This window comes from Dendrobates tinctorius, unplaced genomic scaffold, assembly GCF_039654945.1.
Source record: "Dendrobates tinctorius isolate UK_male_01 unplaced genomic scaffold, ASM3965494v1 ptg000065l, whole genome shotgun sequence".
Classification (NCBI taxonomy): Eukaryota; Metazoa; Chordata; class Amphibia; order Anura; family Dendrobatidae; genus Dendrobates; species Dendrobates tinctorius.
Genome location: NW_027361733.1, coordinates 11,425,925 through 11,450,320, shown reverse-complemented (window position 1 = coordinate 11,450,320; position 24,396 = coordinate 11,425,925). Strand labels below are relative to the sequence as shown.

At 46.9% G+C, this 24,396-nt stretch overlaps 1 protein-coding gene and 1 long non-coding RNA gene across 3 annotated transcripts in view; one reads left to right on the top strand and one right to left on the bottom strand.

Moving 5' to 3' along the window:
• The window catches only part of ZFP64 (ZFP64 zinc finger protein), a 31,921-nt gene extending 14,994 nt beyond the window's left edge, over positions 1-16,927 (top strand). For both annotated transcript variants that reach the window (XM_073580618.1, XM_073580619.1), the window contains one exon: positions 15,329-16,927. In XM_073580618.1, the coding sequence (XP_073436719.1) occupies positions 15,329-16,566 (1,238 nt within the window). In that variant the 3' untranslated portion in view covers positions 16,567-16,927. The remainder of the gene's footprint in view (positions 1-15,328) is intronic.
• LOC141094722 (uncharacterized) overlaps positions 1-24,396 on the bottom strand; it is a 191,900-nt gene that overhangs the window by 37,015 nt on the left and 130,489 nt on the right. The window lies entirely within an intron of this gene.

The following is a 24,396-nucleotide window of genomic DNA, read 5'->3' as shown; positions in this document are numbered from 1 at the left end:
AAGGCTGTTTATTTTCCTTTGCTTCTGGTATGTTTTATGAAGCACCAACAAACCAGCCTGGACATTTAAATGGAAATGGTTCCTGTGGTACTTCACCATGCTCCCAAGGAAGCAGCATTCCCATAATGTCTATGGGATTGCTGGAAAGAGAGCATGCTGTCCTCGGCTATCTCCATCATTCCCATAGATGCTGAATGGAGCAGCATCAGTCATGTCACTGTGCTGCTTTATTAAAACCCGACTGCAGCGAGGATCTGTAGGGCCCACAGCCATCAGACATTTATCACATATCTTGCATATGATAAAGACGATAAAAGGCCTTTACTATGTAAAATAAATTTGCCATATTGCTCCCAGTGCTGGCATTGGAGAATCCTGACACTGCACGCACTGTGCGCTTTGAGGATTCACCAGTGCAGATTTGTACACCAAGCCTAGACAACCCCTTTAAAGCAAGGCCCTTCCTAGCTAGGTAGATAAATGTAAAAATATTTTTACACTTGTCCCCTCTCAGTATGCGGTAAAATAAGTAATACTCTTGTTCACCAACCCCCACAACTCTTATTCTGGTGCTTCCAGGTTACCTGCTAGTCTCTGAACTTCCTGCTTGATCTGAATGGAGATGTGATCTCGAGGCTGTGACCAGTAATTGACAGCAGCGGTCACATATGGATATTATCTAAATATGTTGCAATGTATAAAAAGTGTGTAATTACTAACAGGGACGTACATGGAAATCCATGTGTCCCAGAGCAAAAGTCCTAATTGGGACTCATATCTCCTCCAAAACCAAAAAAATACTGGCAGAATATGTGGGGTCAAGGCGTATAGGTGCAGGCACAGAAGGGCAAAACTCTGAACTTTTATAGGCAAGAGAGATGGACAATTATTGCCACACATATAAAGCAATTGTGCCCTACAGGGGCCCTTAGTGTTCTCACCCACTGCGAAACCCCTTTCATGGCCCTCACAGAGTATGATGCCCTCTACACACAATATAATGGTCCCACAATTAATCCCCCCCAACATGCACAGTATGAAGATCCCACAGTGCCCGAACACGGTATGATGACCCCCACACAGCATAATGACCCCACAATTTTCTCCTTCGTCTCATTGGGGGACACAGAGACTGTGGGTGTATGCTACTTCCGTCTGGAGGCTGACACTAGGTATACAAAAAACAAGTTAGCTCCTCCTCCGCCGCCTACACCCTCGCTAGGAGGGATGGCTAATACTAGAGAAGAGAGAGAGGATTCAAAAAAATATAAATAAGCTGGAGCAGTGGGCAGCAACTAACAGAATGGTTTTTAACAGGGAAAAATGCAAAGTACTACATCTGGGCAACAAAAATGAAAAAAGCATATACAGAATGGGAGGAATAGGGCTAAGCAACAGCACATGTGAAAAAGACTTCGGTATACTAATAGATCACAGACTGAATATGAGTCAACATTGTGATGCAGCAGCAAAAAAGGCAAATGCAATTCTAGGATGTATTAACAGAAGCATACAGTCTAGATCACGTGAAGTCATTATTGCCTTCTGCTCCTCTCTGGAATACTGTGTCCCAGTTTTGGGCACCACATTTTAAAAAAGACATCAACAAACTGGAGCAAGTTCAGAAAAGAGCGACCAGAATGATGACCAGTCTGCAAACCCTGTCTTATGAGGAAAGGTTGAAGGATTTGGGAATGTTTAGCTTGCAAAAGAGAAGACAGAGATTTAATAACTGTCTACAAATATCTCAAGGGCTGTCACATTGCAGAAGGATCATCTTTATTCTCATTTGCACAAGGAAAGACTTGAAGCAATGGGATGAAACTGAATGGGAGGAGACACAGATTAGATATTAGAAAAAACTTTGTGACAGAGTGATCAATGAGTGGAACAGGTTGCCATGAGAGGTGGTGAGTTCTCCTTCAATAGAAGTCTTCAAACAGAGGCAGGACAGATATCTGTCTGGGATGATTTAGCGAATCCTGCTTTGAGCAGGGGGTTGGACCAGATGGCCCAGGAGGTCCTTCCAACTCTACGATTCTATGATTCTATGATTTAGCCCCGATAGCGGGCGGAAACCAGTTTTTTTGCTTAGTGTCTTATGGAGGCACACGCTGTCTGGATGTCTCCAGGCTATTTTTTTTCTAGCTTACCATGAAAATGAGACCGGGGCGACGGATCCTATAGAAAGAGTCCGATCTCCCCAAACCAACAACGGGCGAGCACGCGTTGAGTATCGCCTCCGCGTATCCTTTCCCGCACCGAGGGACATCTCTGGGACTTTTCCCCAGACATCTATTTTTTCTTTGTTTTTTATTTTATGAAGATAAGAGGGGCAACGCATCCTATTGAAAGGATCCGATTTCCCCAAACCAGCAACGGGCGACCACGTGCGAGTGTCCCTCCACGTTTCCTTTCCCGCGACGTGGGACATTATGCCAGACTTAGCCCTGTCCACCCCTAGGTATTGAAACCATGGGCTTGCACAGAGGCACAAGACTAGTCTGTGCGGCCCCCATTGCTCCACCAACGCAGGACGGCGGTGCTGCATGGCGGCAGACGGTCCCTCTCCTCGTCCCTGCAAGGCGGTCGGAGCTAGGGTGCCTGCACCGTCTTTAACAGAGTACCTCAGGTATGAGCTGGAGCGCACCCCGAGTGGAGGGCCCTGGGCTGGGGGGGGACAATAGCCCGGGTAGTTAGATGGGGAAAAACCCACACGCTTCTCCCCCTTCCCTCTCTTCCTCCCTCCGCTCCTCTAAACTGGTTCGCGCCCTCCGGGTACTGGCACGGTCCGGGAGAAGTGGGGGGAGCTGCAGCCGGCATGGCCGAGGTAGCGGACCGCCGGCATACCAAGCGGGCGGACCGGCTCTAATTTAGCCCTTGGCTTCGGCCTGGACCGCGGGAGGAAGCACCGCCCTGGGCGTGACGTCATTTCCGGCGCCGCCCCCCATCACCAGGGCGGGCGCCGGATTAAATTGAGGCCCCGGCGGCAAGGCAGGGTAGGCCGCGATAACAGAGGAATCGCAGCTTACCCGAACCTTAAAAGGATTTTTTGTGTGTGGCCTATGCCAGCAGTATGTCTGGAAAAGGGAAAACGCACACGTTCCTTTATGCCGCATGCGTTTCCTGTGGGGTTATGTTCCCATGAGCGCAGACTATTAAGTTATGTGAAGCCTGCGACTCCGAACGCGCCCAGGAGCCCTCCCCTGTGACAGAGCCCAGGGGTCTGGATCCCCCAGAATGGGCGTTATCACTCTCTCGGTCCATGGTTTCGCTCACGAAGGTGATTGAGACCCTGCAGGCCCCGGATAGGGGTAGAGACGACGGCTCACCTGTTTGGGAGGGCTCATCCACCTCACAAGAGCCTCTGGCCTGCAGGGGCCGCACACTCTCTAGGCAGACACACAGGAAAAGAGCCCATACCTCGGCATCCGTGAGTGCGGCATCTCGCTCACCGTCACAATTTTCTGGGAGCGAGCAGAGTTCAGGTGATGACTGGGAAGAATCCTTGGACCTGGATACCCCGGGGTATCGGGAGACGGTAGACAGTCTTATTGAGGCAGTCAATCAGACTCTGGGTATTGAGGATGATGTCTCCCTTACCGCAGGTCATAAGGTATCCTTTAAGAAGACCAGGAGACCACATAGAGTGTTTAGCACGCATCCTGAGTTCGAGGACATAGTGCAGCAGCACAGGGAACGTCCAGACAAACGTTTTTCAGGACAAAAAACGCTGGAAACGAGATATCCGTTCGCACCAGAGCTCTGTAAGAAATGGGCGGAATCTCCGGTAGTGGATCCCCCAGTGTCTCGCCTAGCCTCAAGGTCCTTGTTGTCAGTACCTAGTGGTTCTTCCTTTAAGGACCCCACGGATCGACTCATAGAGGGTTTAGCTCGCTCGGTGTATGAGGCATCGGCCTCAGCGCTCTTTCCTTCTTTTGCGGCAACGTGGGTAGCCAAAGCCATGATGTCATGGTCAGATTCGTTGAACAAGGTCCTACAGGATAGAGATTTGCCGACGGAAGTGGCTGAGATAGCAAGTCAGATCGCGATGGCGGGTGACTATTTAATTAATGCATCCTTGGATGCGGCTAATGGCGCGGCACTAGCGGCAGCAAATGCAATCGCCATTAGGAGAGCCTTGTGGTTAAGGTTATGGCGGGCTGATTCGATTTCTAAGAAGTCTTTGACTTCCCTGCCTTATCAGGGTAATCGGCTATTTGGGGAGAAATTAGACAAGCTCATTTCAGATGCTACAGGGGGAAAAAGCAGCTTCCTTCCACAACAGAAGATTAGACCGCCTTTTCGTCAACCTCAGGCGCGCTTTCGAGCATTTCGCACCCCCGGGTGGATGGCAGCGGCCAGTACCTCCACCCCAGCTCGCTATGGCCAAGACAGAGCGTCTGGTCACGTATAAAACCAACCCGCTGGGTAGGATGCGGGACCGCCCGCCCAGATCAAGGGGGGCCAGGTCCCAGAGGCCCTCAGCGAAATGACTCGAGGCATCTAGTACCCGAGGAGAGCAGAGTAGGCGGACGTCTGCGCAGGTTCTGCCGCGTCTGGGTTGCGGTGGCGCGCGACGCATGGGTGGCAGAATTAGTATGTTCCGGGTACAAAATAAAATTTGTCAAGGATCCGCCAAGACGATTTTTTTCTTTCCCGGCTTCCCAAAACGGAATCCCGGGCAGAGGCATTGCTAGGGGCCATCGAGGTGCTGCAGCGCAACGGGGTCATTGTCCCTGTACCAGAGTGCGGAAAAACCCAGGGATTTTATTCCAATCTGTTCGCAGTCCCCAAGAAGGACGGAACAGTAAGGCCGGTTCTGGACTTAAAGCTCCTGAACAGGTTCATCAGGGTCAGGCGTTTTCGCATGGAATCTCTCCGATCGGTCATATCGTCCATGGAGCATGGAGAATATTTGGCCTCGATCGATGTCCAGGATGCCTACCTGCACATCCCTATTTTTCCCCCGCATCAAAGGTTCCTTCGGTTTGCAATCGATGGCCGGCATTTCCAATTTGTGGCCCTACCATTCGGGTTGGCCACGGCCCCCAGGATATTCATGAAAGTGATGGCTGTCGTCATGGCCGTTCTACATTCTCGGGGCATAGTGGTTTTGCCGTACTTAGACGACCTCTTAGTAAAGGGGCCGTCTTTTCGGGCATGCGAGGAGAATGTCAGCATCACACTGGATACCCTATCTCGCCTAGGATGGTTGATCAACGGGAAGAAGTCATCCCTTACCCCAGCTCAGAGGATTCTGTTCCTAGGTATGATTTTCGACACTTCCCGAGGATTGGTAATTCTCCCTCAGGACAAGGTTCGGGCGCTCCGGCAGGGAGTCCGAAGTCTTCAACAGCCGGGCCCTCACACTATCCGGTTCGGGATGAAGGTTCTAGGAAGGATGGTGGTGGCGATGGAAGCAGTTCCGTTTGCTCAATTTCATCTCCGTCCCTTGCAGCATGCTCTCTTAGCAGCTTGGGACAGGAGTCCGTTCTCCCTCGATCATCAGTGCAGGTTGCCCTCTCAAGTTCGACGGGCACTTCATTGGTGGACACGCGACTCCTATCTTCGTCAGGGGAAGCCCTTTCCCCCAGATCAATGGTTGGTGATCACAACCGATTCGAGTCTTTTCGGCTGGGGGGCAATCTTCCACCATCACACGGCCCAGGGGCAATGGTCGCCTCAGGAGGCTCGTCTTCCGATCAACCTGTTGGAGATTCGAGCGGTGCGGTTGGCACTGCAGCGTTTTCAGCACTTGCTAGCAGGACACCCAGTCTGGGTTCAGTCAGACAACGCCACGGCAGTGGCGTACGTGAATCACCAGGGAGGCACGCGCAGCAGGGCAACCATACGCGAGATAGAGCATGTGCTCCGTTGGGCCGAGAGGCACCACTCGGTAATCTCAGCAGTTCACATACCAGGTGTGGAAAATTGGGCAGCAGATTTCCTAAGCCGGCAGGGCGTCGCGGCCGGGGAATGGTCCCTTCACCCCAAGGTCTTCCAGCAGATTTGCCAACGGTGGGGGACTCCAGACGTGGATCTGATGGCGTCCAGGGAGAACGCCAAGGTGGGCACGTTTGTCGCTCGGTCTCAGGACCCGCGAGCAATCGCAGTGGATGCGTTGGTCCTACCGTGGAACCAGTTTCAGCTCCCATACCTGTTTCCCCCACTGCCACTTCTCCCGAGGCTCATCAGAAAGATCAAAACAGAGGGGGTCCCGGCAATTCTGCTGGCCCCAGACTGGCCCCGTCGAGTATGATACGCGGATCTAGTGCAGCTCCTCGCAGACGTGCCTTGACGTCTACCGGAATGGCCAGACTTACTGTCTCAGGGGCTGATCTGCCACCCGAACTTAGGGGCCCTGGCTTTGACGGCATGGCCGTTGAATCTTGGATTCTGACCCAGGCGGGGTTTGGGCGTGAAGTGGTTGCTACAATGGTTAGCGCCCGGAAGCCGGCCTCGGCGAGAATTTATCATAACACTTGGAAAGTTTTCTTTCATTGGTTTCAAGAACACAGGGTTGCGCCATTATCCTTTTCGGTCCCCAACATCCTGGCTTTTCTGCAGTCCGGCCTAGACGCAGGGTTGGCGCCGAGTTCCCTTAGGAGGCAGATATCGGCCTTGTCGGTCCTTTTTCAGTGAAAAATCGCTACCAATATGCAGGTTAAGACATTCATTCAAGGGGTCTCTCATTTAGTTCCCCCCTATAGAGCACCCATAGACGCTTGGGACTTTAACCTGGTCCTGAGTGTCCTACAGGAAGCCCCGTTTGAACCGTTACAGGAAATTTCATTGTCATATCTCTCCAGGAAGGTCCCCAAGTGCAGTGGCAAAAACCATCAAGCGCTACAAAGAAACTGGCTCACATGAGGACCAGCCCAGGAAAGGAAGACTAAGAGTCACCTCTGCTATGGAGGATAAGTTCATCCGAGTCACCAGCCTCAGAAATCACAGGTTAATAGCAGCTCAGATTAGAGACCAGGTCAATGCCACACAGAGTTCTAGCAGCAGACACATCTCTACAACAACTGTTAAGAGGAGACTTTGTGCAGCAGGCCTTCATGGTAAAATAGCTGCTAGGAAACCACTGCTAAGGATAGGCAACAGTAGATATAGAAGATGGCTAGCACTCGACTAGTATAATGAATATATGGTGCTGGTGAAAAGGGAGCCTCTGGTCCCGTCAATATAAAGTCAATATAGAATCACTGCACACATAAAATATGCTTTAGTGAGCTTTTTATTATTTATTTGACGGTGATGAAGTGACAGCTGACGTTTCGGCCTAACAACGGGATTTATCACATAGTCGCCCTTTTGAAGTAGAGTTTTGGTAGTCACCGGTTGATAGTTTATCACTGCTAGGCAATATTTCAGAAAAATGCGGATTATCCAATATAGCCAAAAGTCCAGGTGCTAGAGGAGCAGAGATCCTGTTGGTGTGGCAAAAAAAACATTGGTGGCGCAGTGGGGGATGCAGGCACTGCCGTGCCTCAGCAGTGAATGAACACCAGGAATGGACATTAGACCAGTGGAAATCTGTGCTTTGGTCTGATGAGTCCAAATTTGTGATCTTTGGTTCCAACCACCATGTCTTTGTGCGACGCAGAAAAGGTGAACGGATGGACTCTACATGCCTGGTTCCCACCGTGAAGCATGGAGGAGGAGATGTGATGGTGTGGGGGTGCTTTGCTGGTGACACTGTTGGGGATTTATTCAAAATTGAAGGCATACTGAACCAGCATGGCTACCACAGCATCTTGCATCGGCATGCTATTCCATCCGGTTTGCGTTTAGTTAACTGGACAATGACCCCAAATACACTCCAGGCTGTGTAAGGGCTATTTGACCCAGAAGGAGAGTGATGGGGTGCTACACCAGATGACCTGGCCTCCACAGTCACCATACCTGAAACCAATCGACATGGTTTGGGGTGAGCTGGACCGCAGAGTGAAGGCAAAAGGGCCAACAAGTGCTAAGCATCAATGGGAACTCCTTCAAGACTGTTGAAAGACCATTTCCGGTGACTACCTCTTGAAGTTCATCAAGAGAATGCCAAGAGTGTGCAAAGCAGTAATCAAAGCAAAAGGTGGCTTCTTTGAAGAACCTAGAATATAAGAAATATTTTCAGTTGTTTCACACTTTTTTGTTAATTATATAATTCCACATGTGTTAATTCATAGTTTTGATGCCTTCAGAGTGAATCTACAATTTTCATAGTCATGAAAATAAAGAAAACTCTTTGAATGAGAAGGTGTATCCAAACTTTTGGTCTGTACTGTACATAAGGTCCATTGATGGCTGTAGTATGTCATCTCTTAAGGTTAGCATTTCTGTAAATGCCATGTACCTGCTGCCACACAATGAACTGAAACGCATACACTTGTTCTTAGAACTTTTAGTTTGTCTTTTTCAAGCTCCTTAATATAAAAAGCTGCAAGCAGGAAAGAGTTAAACTCTTAGAAAATATTGCATTTTACATCGCAGAAACTATTCATCCAAATTTTTTTTTTTTTTTTTTTTGTAGGGGAAAGAAACCACTTAGATGGCACATATATATACATTTCTAACTACTCATCCTTATCTGAGGAGGATAATAATCTAAATGCATATTGATGTGTGCCTGATCTGCATAGTGAAGCTTTTAGTGCGATTAAGTGTGAAATTCAGCAGAATGTCCCCCGAATACAGCTAGCGCACTGTTTACAGGGCTGAGATATTCTTCATTATTAGATGAATAAATTTCAGAGATAAAACAAAAAGTTAAAAAAAACTCAATGTAAAGGAAAACAGCAAATTGGTCTCCTACTGATATCTTAATTAAATGCACTTTGAATGTATATAGAGGAAAGCACAGGATGAAAACATTAATCAGTTGTACAGCAGCAGAGCCTGCCAGGAGGTTAAGAGTTTACTCAACCAAAGTTAACAAAACCCAATTTCTATCAGATTCCTCAAACCGCTCACCAAGTTCATTGGATCTGAGAAGGTCGTCTTCTCAAGACCGGCCTCCTATAAATTAATATCTTCGGGTGCTTTCAAATTGCGTTTTGGCACCAGATTAGTGGCCCCGTCTGCTGGACTTATGGCCAAACCCCCCGCAACGGGATTAGGACGTATGCGCTGACTGGGCCATAGACTATAATGGTGGTGACAGAGCGAATGTGCGCTCTTCTGTGCATTATTTAAGGTCGCATACGCCTACTGGAGACGGACACTCAGACCTAGTATACTGCATCTTGGTGGTTGCCTCAAGTAGGCAAATACTACCGAAAATGATGCACGTCAGAGCGCATGTTCGCTCTGTCGGCACCATTATAGTCTGTGGCCTCTTCGGTGCATACGCCCGAATCTCATTTTGCTAGGGGTTCGGATGTAAGACCGAACGGGTGCCAATATGCAATGTGAAAGCCTATATGCCCACAGCGAGAATGCTAATAGATAGTTTCCTCCATGTCAAGCTGTGGAGGCCTCAGCTATGATTGCTCAGCTCTCTATGCAGAGTGCGGAGTTAGCCACTGTCCGACCCATCTGGCATTGGCTTATCAGCCTGGAGAACAAAAAAAATCAAGGCGAATACATTCACACTGCTCAATCATTATCTCTAGAGCCGGTGCCAATCAATTCATATAACCTTGTTCATTGGCCACGTTCGTAATCTGGGGCTGCTAGATGGGAGAACCACTGCCTTACCTGACGGTATCCGCGGTTCCTTTTTGATTAGCTGGCCTGGTGCAACGTCATTGTTATGGCATGACACGCATGCAACTGTCGCACCAGGTTGGTTAATCAGAAAAAGAATCAAGGATGTTGTCAGATAAGGGGCGATTCTCACGGTTCCCATCCTGATGACTGTTGTGGATGATGGACCAGATTCAGGAGAGATTCTGGAGGCTCCCATAACCATTATTCAAAGTTCATCTGATCCGTGTGGACTAACCCTTAAAAGGGTCAACTTTATCTTCTGAAAGAGACCTATAACACATTATAATGTGCAAACTGTAAAGCGCTGCAGAATATGTTAGCGCTATATAAAAATAAAGATTATTATTATTATATTCTCTGTTTTGACAGCCATATATTATTCGCTGTTTTCTTTAAATAATAACTGCTTACACGCCTCACAGAGCGAACATAAATCATGTACTTGCGCTTGTAAGAATGTGAGCATCAATCTACCGGACTGATGAAGGACTGCTAACCTTGGGGGCCTAGATATGGAATCATCTTACAGGAACCTCTTCTCTGATTTTGTGCCTCATTGCTACACTAGTGGCCAAAATTGTGGATACATTGGAAGTTTTTGATAATTTTCAAGGCTTCTAGAACTTTCGGCGATCTTGCTTGATTACGTAATTATATTTATAGCTCAGGCACGCTATCTGTTACTAAAGATATCGGGAGACTTGTTTTTGATATTTTGTTGGTAGTTTTTATAATTTTGACAAGAAATACTGGACTTTGTTTTCTGTGAGTAAAATTCATACATTTTTAGTTGCATATTAACTTTTCATTATGTTCGCATTAAATTAAAAATAGTGTTTTAAAGCTACAGTCACTTGATCCTATTGAGAATTTTTATATCTTGTATTTTATTAATATTTACATTTAATTTTTTAACTGAATAATTCTAAATGTCTTTTTTGAACTCACAAACTCCTGAATGACTGTTTATTTTGTCATTTTAATCATGGCATCCACAAAGAGGTCACCATCACCGTGTATGGTGGTCAAGAGAAGGACATCCCTCTGTTCTTGTACTTGACTACCTGGAGGTGGTCGCTACATTGGGCTCTGCTGTCACCCCTTCTAAGCATCTGCCCAAGTAGCCTTTTCAGGAGGCTTCTCTGATTTTTGTGGACAATACCACAGTATGCAATACCTCACGCAGAGAGGGATTTGAAGAGTGGGATGTTGGTATAAAAGTTATCGGTGTAGAGGTGATAACCTTTATCCAGCAGTGGGTGCACCAAATCCCACATAATTTTCCCACTCCCTCCCAGGACAGGGGGACATTCAGGGGGTTCAATCCTGGTGTCCTTTTTTTCGTGAACTCTAAACCTGTGGGTGTACCCTTAGGTACTCTGACACAGTTTGTAGAGTTTGATTCCATACCTGGCCCTCTTGCTGGGCAGGTACTAACGATATCTGAGCCTTCCCTTAAAATGAACTAAGGACTCATCCCGTCAGATGTCCCTTTGGGGCATGAACACTTTAGCAAACTTTTTGTTGAAGTGTTTGATTATTGGCCGAACTTTGAACAGACGGTCAAAGTTGGGGTCACCTCGTGGGGGACACGGTGCATTATTGGTATAATGCAGGAATTTGTGGATGGCCTCAAAACTCGTCCGGGCCATGACCATTCGGAACACTGGTGTGTTGTATAAAATATCAACACTCCAATATTGCCAAAGTTCTGGCTTCTTCAGGATCGCTATGTGAAGAACTAGGCCCCAAAACTGCATCATTTCAACTGCGTCTACAGGAGACCAGTTAGAAAATGATGAATGGGGGTTTTGTGCCAAAAATTGAAGAGCATATAAATTAGTTTGGCCCACCATGAGGTTAACAAAATCCTCAGAGAAAAATACTTTGAAAAAGTCTATTTCTGTGAGGCCGGTGGTGTCAAACTTGATTCCTGATTCTGCTGTGGGGAAGGTGACTTGACGGACAGACGTGACTGGTAGAAGGAGGGGACGGTTTGTGCACTAGGGACAGAGATTGACAGGTTAGAAAGGTAACAGCAGGGAAAGACAGAAAAGGGAGTGCAGTACCGTGAAATGACTACAAGATGACAGAGGAGAGTAGTACAGGACTTAACATCAGCTTAGGGCTTAGGAATCCGCTTAGTCATGGGGGGCGGGGAGATAGGAGCCCGGGTGGGAAATTCCCCTGTGAGAGAGGGGATAAATAGAAGAAGGCGGGGCTCCAGGAGAGTTTTAGTCCCGGGAGGAGCTCTGAAGAAGACGGAGAAAGTGAGAAGAGCTCGGCCAGGGGGACGGACAAAGGAGAGACAGTCAGGGGGGTGGCCCTGACCCGACGGACTGCAGGACAGGCAAGGAGAAGAGGCAGCCAGGGGGTAGACCCTGACTCGACGTACCACAAGACAGACGAGGCCCCGGGGGTACCGATTGGAAGACGACCTCGGGCAGGTGAAGCGCTAGGGGTAGATTGGTCTAGGACAGCCCCCAGTGAAAGATCCGCGAGGTGCGTTACTGCGACTGGAGCTGAAGAATAGGTACCCGGGCCTGGCGATACAGTGGTGTAAAGAAGCTGCGGTGCATGTTTGGTGGTCTTCAGGAGGACGACAAATAAATCTGGAACTGTTACAAGTGGAAGCTGTCTCCGTCTCATCTTTGCCTCGTCTGGTAAGTAGTGGTTCACCCCCCTAGCCCGGCCCCCTACTACACTGCCACAAAATCAGGAATCAGTGGCTCTTAATTTTCGGGGCGCGTGGTCCATACGGAGTCTGTAATGGGGTGCGCTGGTTCATCTTCTGGAATGGTGGGTGCTGCCTCCTCTTCTGTCCTGGGACATCTGCGTGGCGGTTCCGCAGGACCCGAGGAGGAAGAGGATGAGGATGAAAAATCTGAGAAAGAAATGTGGGATCCTCTCCCTCGCTATCAGTGTCGGAGGCATGGAAAGCATATGCCTCCTCCACTGAATAGCACTGTTGGGATGAACGTGACAGGCGGGACATTTTTTTAATGAATATGGTGTTTGTGTCAAGTACTTTATTTTTAACTGTTTATGTGTGGGGGGATAGTGTTTGGTGCAAACTTGTCTGAAAAGAAAAAGCTAAAAGAAAAAAGCAAATATGGAGAAACAAATGCCTGTGAAAAGAAAAGTGTAAAACAGCAGGCACAAGCTCTGGTAAGTGAACTGCGTCACTTATCAAAGTTCGGCCGCTGCTGGATGTGCGAACAGAGGTGGTGCAAAGGGAGGTGAGAAAGAAAAGCGAACACGAGTGTTGATCCGTGCGTCACCAATCAACACTCGGTGGCTGCTAAATGTTCGCACAGAGGCGGAGCAAAGGGGGGTGGAGGGAGAAAGGGAAGGGAGGTGGGGGATTGAGGTGGATGAAGAGAGATCGGGCAGGGATCAGGGATCAAAACACTTACGGTTGTAGTCTCTTTTCTTTTTTCAGCAGGGATTGTGGTGTCACAGCACAGCAGGAAATTCAGCAGTGTGACCGCTCTGCAGGAATCCTCAGCTAGTGTGAGGACCTGCAGAGCAGTCACAGACGCGTCACCAAGCAGTCATACCGCTGCTGTGACTTCTCATTGGTGTGATCGATGACATCGATCACACCAACCAAAGCTGGCCCTGGCGACGCCGGTGTTGCTAGGCACCGGCCTAGGATCGGAGCTCACAGCTCCAATCCTAGGCAGGTCACCAGCAGGGCACAGCGCGGTCACACCGCGACTGTGCCATGTGATTGGCACGATCGACGATTACATCAATCGCGCCAATCAGCAGCTGCAGGCCTTGCCTGGCCTTTCCTAGGCACTGGCCGAGGATCGGTGCTCTTACAGCATTGATCCTAGGCAGGTCACCGGCAGGGCACAGCGGGGTAATACCGCGGCTGTGCCCTGTGATTGGCGCGATCGATTTGATCGTGCCAATTTGAGGGGTTTTCGCAGACGCCTGGCGTTGCATCTAATGAGCCTGTGCAAAGGTCATTGTCGAGAGGGGGAGTAAGGGAGCTGTTACATTGCTTGTTGTGATTGGTGGATCCTGGGTTATCAGCTATGTATAAAGTTGTTACCTGTCATTGTAATCCTGCCTCTGATGATAAGGAAATTGCTGTAAACCCTTCCTGAGAGGACAGGATGTTAGAGCCTAAAATAGCCTCAGTGGACGGTGTGAAAACTGCATGTGTAACATTGAAAACAGATTTATATGGGTAATTTTCTGATGATGGCTTCCCTTTAGGCTGTGTGCACACGTAGATGATGGTGCTGCTGATTTTTCCACGTGGATTTGGAAAAATCCGCAGGTAAATCTGCAGGTCAAAAGACCTGCGGATTAGCCTGCGGTTTTCCCCTGTGGTTTGACACCTGGACAATGGAGCAGGTATAAAACCGCTGCGGATTCCGCACAAAGAATTGACATGCTGCGGATTTGAAACCGCAGCAAATCTGTGCGGAAAAATCCGCAGCATGTGCACTGTGTTTTTTGTTTTCCATAGAATACAATGGTACTGTACAACGCAGCAAAATCTGCTGCGGATCCGCAGGGCCAAAAACGCTGCGGTTCCGCAGCAGAATCTGCAACGTGTGCACACAGCCTTAAAGGGTTTGTCCGAAACCTAACTGAATCTAATATACTTCAATTTAAAAAAAAATCCATACTTTCCCTGTCTACTCAAACTTCCTTTCAGTTTTTTTTACATTTCATTTGAGTCTTCCTGCACACACTTTGGATTTTCAAGCAAGTCGTCCACGGTGGACAGAGCTGCTGTCACAGCTGCTGTCCCCACCCTGATATGATCATCCTCAGGGATGATCCTTTCAGGAGCTGGGTTAGTCTCTGAGCATGCGTCGGTTGTAAAGTCCGCGGCACACTCAGTATGTTGTCCCTGCTCACCACTGTGGTACAACTGCGCACTGGCAGTGAACTCCCTCCCCGGCTCTAAAGAGAAGTGACAAGCCGGCAAGAGAGCACTTTCTAACTTGCTCGTCACTGACAGTGAGCTTCTTTGCTGGCTATAAATAGAAGTGACATGCTTTCTAGCTCATCACTTCTCTTTAAAGCCAGCAAAGCAGTGCACTGTCAGTGACAAGCCAAAAATATAGCGCTCTTTTGCAAGATCGACACTTCTCTTTAGAGCCGGCAAAGGAGCGCACTGTTAGTGCACAATTCAAGTAATGCAGTTGTGAACAATGACAACATTCTGAGCATGCTTCATTATTTACAACCAACTCAAATGAAATGTCATCAGATGTAAGAAAAGAATCACCGATAGGACATAAGAGTTGAGAAGCAACGGAAAGGATTTTTTAATCAAAGTATATTAGAAAATTTCTTAGCTTTTTACATTATTAGATAGATTGTGGAAATCATATTAAATTCAGTTCAGTTTCAGACAATCCCTTTAATGGTATGATTTGTGCAAAGGACACCACTGGTCTGATGAGTGCAATCTTTATCAGGAAAAAACGCCTCTTGTTTTCAGCAGTAAACCTGTGAGTTACTGCATAATAAATCACACAATGCGTATTCTAGAAATACAACACCAATGTACAATATATTCCAATATTCCCTTTTTAGTTTTGGAATTTGTTTTTTGCACATTCATCCTTTCTGTTCTCTTGTATTTTAGGAGATGCACCTTTCCACTGTATCCTCTGTAACTCCAAGTTTAAGATAAACTCTGACTTGAAGAGACACATGCGAGTCCACACAGGGGAGAAGCCATACCGCTGCGAGTTCTGTGATTTCTATTGTGCGATGAAGGGGAATTTGAAGTCACACATACGGATGAAGCACAACACTGAGAGCACGTTTAAGTGCAATCAGTGTGAGTTCCATTGTGGCAGCAAAGCCGATCTACGGCAACATTTACGCTCCCACTTACCGGATCAGCCAGTTAAATGTCTTGAGTGCAGCTATTCATGCGCCAGCAGAGCTGCTTTAAAGGTCCATGAGCGGATTCACTCCAATGATCGACCGTTTAAATGCCATTTCTGCAAATTCGATACAAAGCAGCGCAGTAATCTGACTACCCACATTAAAAAAGTGCATGGAGATCAAATCAAAGAAAAGTCTGACCCACAAAAAACAGAAGGCAATTTTCAGAGGCAGTCCACAGCACGAAAAAACAACAAAGTGGAAGCCAAGAAGACCTTTAAGTGTGACCTCTGTGAGGCTTCATTTGTCAGAGAGGACTCTTTGCGCAGTCACAAGAAACAACACAATGAGTACATTATACAGAAGAACCAATCCTTGTCTGTGCTTCAGCTTTCAATTGATCCATCGAGAGAAAGCGGCGATCAGACGGTAGAGAGCCCTTCCAAGGTCAGTCCAGAAACGACATTCATAACGGGGAAAGTGAATCTAGGGCAAAGGCTTCAAGACAAAGACCATACAGAGACTTGTTTGGAAAATGCCTCAAATTCAGATAGGAAAGTGACTAACAACCAGCTCCAGATGTTGAGTCGAGTCAATTTAATGGCTTCTCCTCCCATGATCGCCTCTCAAAGTAATGACGTAGAAATGGCCATACCTATTTCACCAGTCCAGGCCGATAGTGACCCGATAAATAAGGAACTAATAGGGAATGATGCAGACCACAGTCAGGGATCCCCAGCCAACCCAACTTTTATCAATGCTGCAGGTATGACCTGTTCAGATCTGGAGGGTCTCAATGTCTTAATTCAAGAGCAGTCAGTTGACATGACTGTAGTTAGGGTGGGAAATGGAGACTCTGGTGTGCCCAACTCTACGTCCTCCACGCGTTATCCATCACCTTCAGCACCTTTGCCTAAGGAAAAGTACATAATCATCCAGGACAATGAAAGTCCTGATATCCTGTGCCCAGCAGATGCCATTCCTGACTGACTGGACGTACCTTGAAAATGGAGGCTGTTGCGTAAAAACTATGCACTGGCACATAATGTTCTACATACAAGATCACCAGCATGTGTGGGTCACACACTCTTTAAGTTGTGCTGCATAAAGAGGAAAGCTGATTTTCTGAGCAGCCAATGTACTGGGAAAACTGGAGTGACCACACAAATACCACTGCCTCCCGCCAGCTTACACCAACATACAAGCCTCTCCTGAGATCACTTCTAAATAACATCTACAACCTATTAACAAACTGGAAAGTAAAGAGCGGCACCAGTTCCATACAGCAGATCCAGCCTTACATCTGTGTGATCTGTTACACTAAACGTAATAAATGGTCAAGTTTATTCTAGGTCTTTGACTGGGAACGGAATTATTACTGAAGAAAAAGTTGAGATTTATAGATTCTGTTTCAAATTGTGTAGAAAAAAGTGTAGAAGGCAGCATACACCAAATTTGAGACACTTTTTCCACCTACGGTACTTAGTTTTGCACAATCAGCCTATGCCTGCTGCCGCTAATAACAGTGAGAGAAGGCGGTGGCTGATGGGAGTATTCATCAGCCGATGCCTGTGCGCTAAATAAATAATTGAAGAAAATAATTGAAAAAAAACATTGTGGATTTCCCTGTATTTTTAATAACCAGACAGGCAAAGCTGACCGCTGCAGGCTACAGCCCTCAGCTGTCAGCTTTAGCAAGGCTGGTTATCAAAAATAGAGTGGTCCGCACACTGTTTTATGTTTTTTATTATTATTTAAATATAATTTAATTTAAATATAATTTAAATTTTATAAAACGGCGTAGGTCCCTCTCATTTTTATCCATTACTAATTTTATAGTTGTGTTGTAAATAAACACACAGCCAGAATAAAATCCTTTATTTGAAATAAAAAACACACTTTGTTTTTATTTAACTCCTTAAAGACCCAAGGTATTTTTGGTTTTGCATTTGCAGTTTTTGCTCCCCTTCTTTCCAGAGCCATACCTTTTTTATTTTTTGGTCAAAATAACCATGTGAGGACTTGTTTCTTGCAGGACTAGTTGTACTTTTGAATGACACCATTGGTTTTACCATTTTTTGTACTTGAAAACTGGAAAAAAATTCCAAGTACGGTGAAATTGCAAAAAAAATGTGCAATTCCACATTTGTTTTTTGTTTTGCTTTTGTACTAGGTTCACTAAATGCTAAAACTGACCAGGTTTGGGCACATCTTGTCTAACTTTCAATGCTGAGGGATGACTCGTACCACAGCGTTGCTTTCTCTCTCCAGGTTACAGGTGCTTGGGGCAAATTTATTCAGCTGTGCTATGCGATCCTTTTCTTCTGACAAGGTCCTGCTAGCCGATGCTGTGGTAAGCAGACATTATCCTCTCAATTAAAACTGCTGATTCATTTAACAGTCTCTCAGTGTTCAGATGCCGTTATTGGTCTGTCTTCCTGACACAGGCAAGAGTCTCTCCCTGCCTCCACTTCCAGATCAGACACTTCCTGCTTCTTGCTCAAACCTCCTTAAAGACCAGAGGTTTTTTTTTTTTTTGCATTTTCGTTTTTTGCTCCCCTTCTTCCCAGAGCCATAACTTTCTTATTTTTCGGTCAATATGGCCGAGTGGGGGCTTGTTTTTTGCAGGACCAGTAGTACTTTTGAATGACACCATTGGTTTTAACATATCGTGTAATGGAAAAGGGAAAAAAAATCCAAGTGTGGTGAAATTGCAAAAAAAAAAGTGCAATCCCACAGTTTTGTTTTTTTTACCATGTTTACTAAATGCTAAAACTGACCTGCCATTATGATTCTCCTGGTCATTATGAGTTCATAGGCACCAAACATGTATAGGCTCTTTTTTTTTACCTAAGTGGTGAAAAAAAATTCCAAAAAAAAAATATTGTGCCATTTTCTGATACCCGTAGCATCTCCATTTTTCGTGATCTCGTGTAGGGTGAGGGCTTATTTTTTGTGATCCGAGCCGACGTTTTTAATGATACCATTTTGGAGCAGATACGATCTTTTGATCGCCCATTATTGCATTTTAATGCAATGTTGCGGCGACCAAAAAAAGTAATTCTGGGGTTTTGACTTTTTTTTTCTCGTTACGCCGTTTAACGATCAGGCTAATCCTTTTTTTTATTGACCGAGCAATTCTGAATGCGGCAATACCAAATATATGTAGGTTTGAGGGGGGGTTTTTTGTTTTTATTTTGAATTATGCGACTTGGGGGTGATTTGAGCTTTTTTTATGTATATATTTTATATATATATATTTTTTTTAATTTTTCACTTTTGGCATGCTTCAATAGTCTCCATGCATTTTGGCAGAATTTAGTTTTTGAAACTTGTAATCACATGGAAGATCTCTGTTCCTTTTTTCTATTTGATAGTCTCCATGGGAGACTAGAAGCTGCCATAACCGGATCGACTCTGCTACATACAGGCGATGATCAGATCACCTGTATGAAGCAGAATTGCTGACTTGCTGTGAGTGCCGACCACCAGGCGGCACTCATAGCAATCCAGCACGGACAACCATAGAGGTCTCCAGGAGACCTCTGGTTTTGATGCCAACCCATCGGTGACCCGAGATCACATGATGGGAGTCACCGGCGGGCGGATTTCTGGCATGATTACCGGAAGCGCATGTTAAATGGAGGGAGTCCGACAATGGCGTGAATTTACATCTGATGTCGGAAAGGGGTTAAAAATAACAAAAACCGTCATACTCACGTAATGCCCATTCTACTGAAGCCATGGTCTCCTGTAAAAAAAAAATAAAAAACAACCATATCCCTCACCTGACTGTCATATATCTGAGATAAAGAGTTTTCAACCTGGACTGTGCCACGATGCGACCATCCAGGCTGAAAATTACTGGAGAATAAGCTGCTGTGAGCTCAGCCTCAGTGACTAGCGGTGACGTAATCAAGGCTACTGTAGGTCACTAAGACTGCATTCCCAGCTGGGCCCCTGAACTGCGATGATCTCGGTAAGATCACTGTGAGCACAGTGAGAAAAAGTCTGTTATTAGCGGCAGCAGGCGTAGGCCGATAGGAGTACTAGTCCCATCAGCCGACGCCAGTAGTGTATACACTTTGAAACCCAGGGTAGCTAGCAACCGATGCGTTTCGACCATGAGGTCTTAATCATGGTCTGAACTTTTCACAAGGCAGAAATTAATATCCTCTTACCCCCCACCTCGCTTGATCTGCAGACATACTCCTTAACCTCAGACCTCTCCTACTAACATACAATACAAGACGATCACTCTCCTTCACCCACCTGCTTTCCCTTTCTCTGCTTCTCACTGCTGGTGACATATCCCCCAATCCTGGCCCCCCCTGCCTCATACATCCCACTAATCCCCACCCCTATCTTTCTCACACTAAGACATACTACCACAATCCCTGTGCCACTGACCCCCTCCCTCCTGCACCCTCTTTCTGGAGCACTTTGGAATGCTCGCTCCATCTGCAACAAGGTCCACGTGATCCACGACCTCTTTACCTCCCAAAACCTTTCATTCCTGGCCCTCACTGAGACCAGGCTGACACCCTGACACTGCCTCCCTGGCCGCACTGAGTTATGGCGGCCTCCACTTTACCCACACTCCTCGCCCTGGCAACAGACAAGGTGGAGGAGTGGGTTTCCTCCTTTTTAAAAACTTCTCCTTCAACCCTATCCAACCCCCACCCTCCCTTATCCTCCCTTCTTTCGAGGTTCACTCTGTCCGTATTTACTCTCCCTCTAATCTCCAAATGGCTGTCATATACCGACCACCGGGCTCAGCCACTGCCTTCATCGACCAATTCTCCACCTGGCTCCGCCACTTTCTCTCTGTTGACGTCCCCACCATCATCATGGAGGACTTCAACATCCTCATTGACACCCTCCAGCCAGCAGCCTCCAAACTCCTGTCACTTACCTCATCCTTTGGACTTACTCAGTGATCCTCCACAGCCACCCACACAGATGGACATACATTAGACCTCATCTTCACCCGCCTCTGTTCCCTTTCTAATCTCACAACCTCTCCCTTCTCCCTATCTGACCACCATCTACTCACCTTCTCATCCTTGTCCTTCTCACCTGCCCCCCCATGTCCAACCACTAGCACATCCTCGCAGAAGCCTCGCACACCTAGACATCCACAGACTCTCTTCTACCTCCTCCATATCGTCACTCCACAGCACAGACAGTGCCACCTTTTTCTACAACGCCGCCCTCACATCAGCCATAGACTCAGTCGCTCCTCTCATGCATGGCAAAGTACGACAAACCAATAGGCAACTCTGGCACAACAACCTCACCAAAAAACTGCGACTAGCATCCAGGTTAACATGGCTTCCAGTACCACCTGTATGCAGATGACACTCAGATCTACATCTCTGGCCCAGATGTCACCTCTCTGCTGTCCAGAATCCCGGAGTGTCTATCAGCTGTTATGAATGAGTCACCGAGGAGGAAAAACAAAAAACAAGCTAAGCCACAGAAAACCAGAGAGGTTGGAAACTAAGCGGATTGTAGAGCCCTGATCCTATCCACACAACTAGCAGTAGCCGTGGAGCGTACCTTCGATGATCCTAGACGCCTCGTCACAGCTGGAGATCTAAATAAGCCTAAAGCAAGAAAAGGGGAAATCTAAACTACCCCAGAGCAGACCCCAAAGCAAAAGACAGCCCCCAAACATGTATTGTCGGTGAGACAAGATGAAAACACAAACACAGATAGAAAAATAGGCTGAGCAAACGATTGAGTCCACACTAACTAGAAAGGACAGGAAAGGAAAGCTGCTGTCTGCAATCACACACAAAACCCTGCCAAAAAATGTCCAACACTTTCTGATAAAAAAAACCCTGAAGTCGCTAGACTTCAATTCCCTATATCAGCACTCTGGTATATTCTGAAGACAGAGCAAAAAGAGACCAATCTGATCAGGGACAAAAAGCAAACTGGCATAAACAGAGATGTAAGAATGGAAAATCAGCACAGCCCCAGCAGGGGCTGGCTGACCACAAAAACTGAGCAAACCAGACCAAATCTCATGTGAGAAAATAGCAGAGCACACTTAGCTTGAGAAGGCAGGAACAGAACTGGAAACCAGAACCTCAGGGCAGGAAAAAATCACCAGCACAAAATTAGGGATTCGGCTGACTTAAATCCAGTCAGAGACTCCTGATGTCCACTCACAGTCCTCCTCCTCAGGTGGCAGGTCTCTGACATTTAGATCAGCTTCATTACCTACTGTCACCACTAGAGGGAGCCCGGATGGAGAACTCAACACAGCCAGCTCCACCACCCTCACCAGAAGCCAGAAAATGAGTTCACAACAATCAGCCAGATCCTGCTTTTTCACCTCTCTCTTCCTAAAACTCAACGTAGACAAAACTGAACTCATTATCGTTCCTCCATCTCACGTATCTTCCCTACCCGATCTATCTATTATGGTAAATGGCATCACGCTCTCTCCTGCACTTGGAATCCGCTGCCTCGGAGTAACTCTCGACTCTGCCCTGTCCTTCAAACCACACGTCCAATCTCTTGCCACCTCCTGTCGCCTCCAACTCAAAAATATTTCCAGAATCCGTCCCTTCCTCAGCCCTCAATCTACTAAAACTTTTGTACATGCCCTCATCTCCTGCCTTGACTACTGCAACACTCTCCTCTGTGGCCTCCCTGCTAACTCTTGCACCACTCCAGTCTGTCCTCAATTCTGCTGCCCGACTACTCCACCTCTCTCCTCGCTACTCCCCTGTCTCCCCCCTCTGCAAATCCCTCCATTGGCTCCCAATTCCCCAACAAATCCAGTTCAAACTACTGTAGGATAAGCGGGGGGGGGGGAAGGTGCTGATCCCACAGGAATGGGGGGTGACCCACTTCTTGCCGCCGACAGACACGAGACAGAGACAGGAGTTATATTCAACAGGTCCTTTTTTATTGGCCGCCTCTCTGACGACCACCGCACTTCATCACAGGAATTTCACTGTTCTCTTGCTCACAGACCCAGGTACCTTCACTTCTTAGTTTCACCGTCATGGCATCCTTTGTGGCTCTTCCCACCGTGGCTGCCCTAGGCACTTCCACCACAGCGTTTCACCCTTCAAAGTACACCGTCCACTTGGTACCCCCAGACTGTCTGCGGCTACTGTCCTTTTGGGGCACCCCCCGTGACAGTCTCCACTGTCAGTTACTCTCTGAAAGCTTTTACCGTCTTTCTCTCTACGGCAGATCCTCCTCTCTAGTGAGCTCCGATGGCTGACTGGACTTCCAGAACCTTCCCTCAGCCTTTATACTCCCAGTCCTGGTAGCTCTGCCCACTATCACCTGACAGTTACCTTGACCCATGGCAGTTACACAGTCACTCTCTCCTACACTCTCCACTGCCCTCTAATGGTCAAACTACCACATGATACCCCTTTCTCTGTATCTCAGCTTACACTGCGCTGTCCCTCTGCCTTTCTCCACAGGCAGACCTGTCCGTCAGTTTAACCTCCCCACACTACTAACACTGACCTACAAAGCCATCCACAACCTTTCCTCTCCCACTATCTGAACTAATCTCCCAATATCTTCCCTCACGTAATCTTCCAAGACCTCCTACTCTCCTCCACACTTATTCGTTCCTCACACAACCGCCTCCAAGATTTCTCCTGAATATCCCCTATCCTCTGGAATGCCATGCCTCAACACGTCCGATTATCCACCACCCTCGGATCCTTCAAATGGAACCTGAAAACCCATCTTTTCAGGAAAGCTTACAGCCTGCAATAACCATTCTGCCGCCTCGCCACTGCCTGAGCTGCTGCACCCCCGATCTTCTGTCTCTTCCCCACTATCCCATAGAATGTAAGTCCACAAGGACAGGGTCCTCTCCCCTCTGTACTAGTCCGTCATTGTAAATTTATTTACTGTTAATGATATCTATAACTTTGTATGTAACGATATCTATAACTTTGTATGTAACCCCCCTTCTCATGTACAGCACCATGGAATTAATAATATAATAATAATAAATTTTATTTTTATAGCGCCGACATATTCCGCAGCACTTTACATTTCAGAGGGGATTTGTACAGACAATAGACATTACAGCATAACAATAATCACATACAGTAGATTATAACAAATACCAAGAGGAGTGAGGGCCCTGCTCGCAAGCTTACAGTCTATGAGGAAAGAGGGAGACACGAAAGGTGGGTGGTAACAGTTGCCCTGATTGTATGGACCAGCCATAATGTTAAGTGTGTAACAGTACAGACACAGAGGGCTAATGGATGCAATTAATGGCGCTATATAAATAATAATAATCCACATCCCCCTCTCCAGGCACTGCACATATGGCATGTACTATGCCAAAAGGGAGGCGAGGTGCAAAGAACCAAAGTAGGTGCAAAAGGCTGTACTGGCTCAAACTGCAGATGATAAGTATAATACTTTATATCTACTGCGTTAATTGTGTTAAGTCTTTGTAGTTTCAATCTGAGGAGATTTTTGGAAGCACCACAGCAAAAAATCCAACTCGAAATTAATTAGATGGCTATTAATTGTCTACCAATAAATGATAGTAGAATTATATTTTTTTTTTTTACAGATCTGCTGTACAGCTACAGGACATACAAGTCAGAAATTCGACTCAGGCCGGGGTCACACTTGCGTATGGCATCCGATGCGAGACTCTAATGACCCTCGGCTCCTTCTCTGCTGCGAGCAGGAGCTGAGTGTCATGTATCTGTACTCCGAGCCTCTCGCACAGTTGCGGTGGAGGTGGAGAAATTAATTTTTCCATCTCCTCCATTGCTGGGGTCAGCATTTATCGCACATCACTCGGAT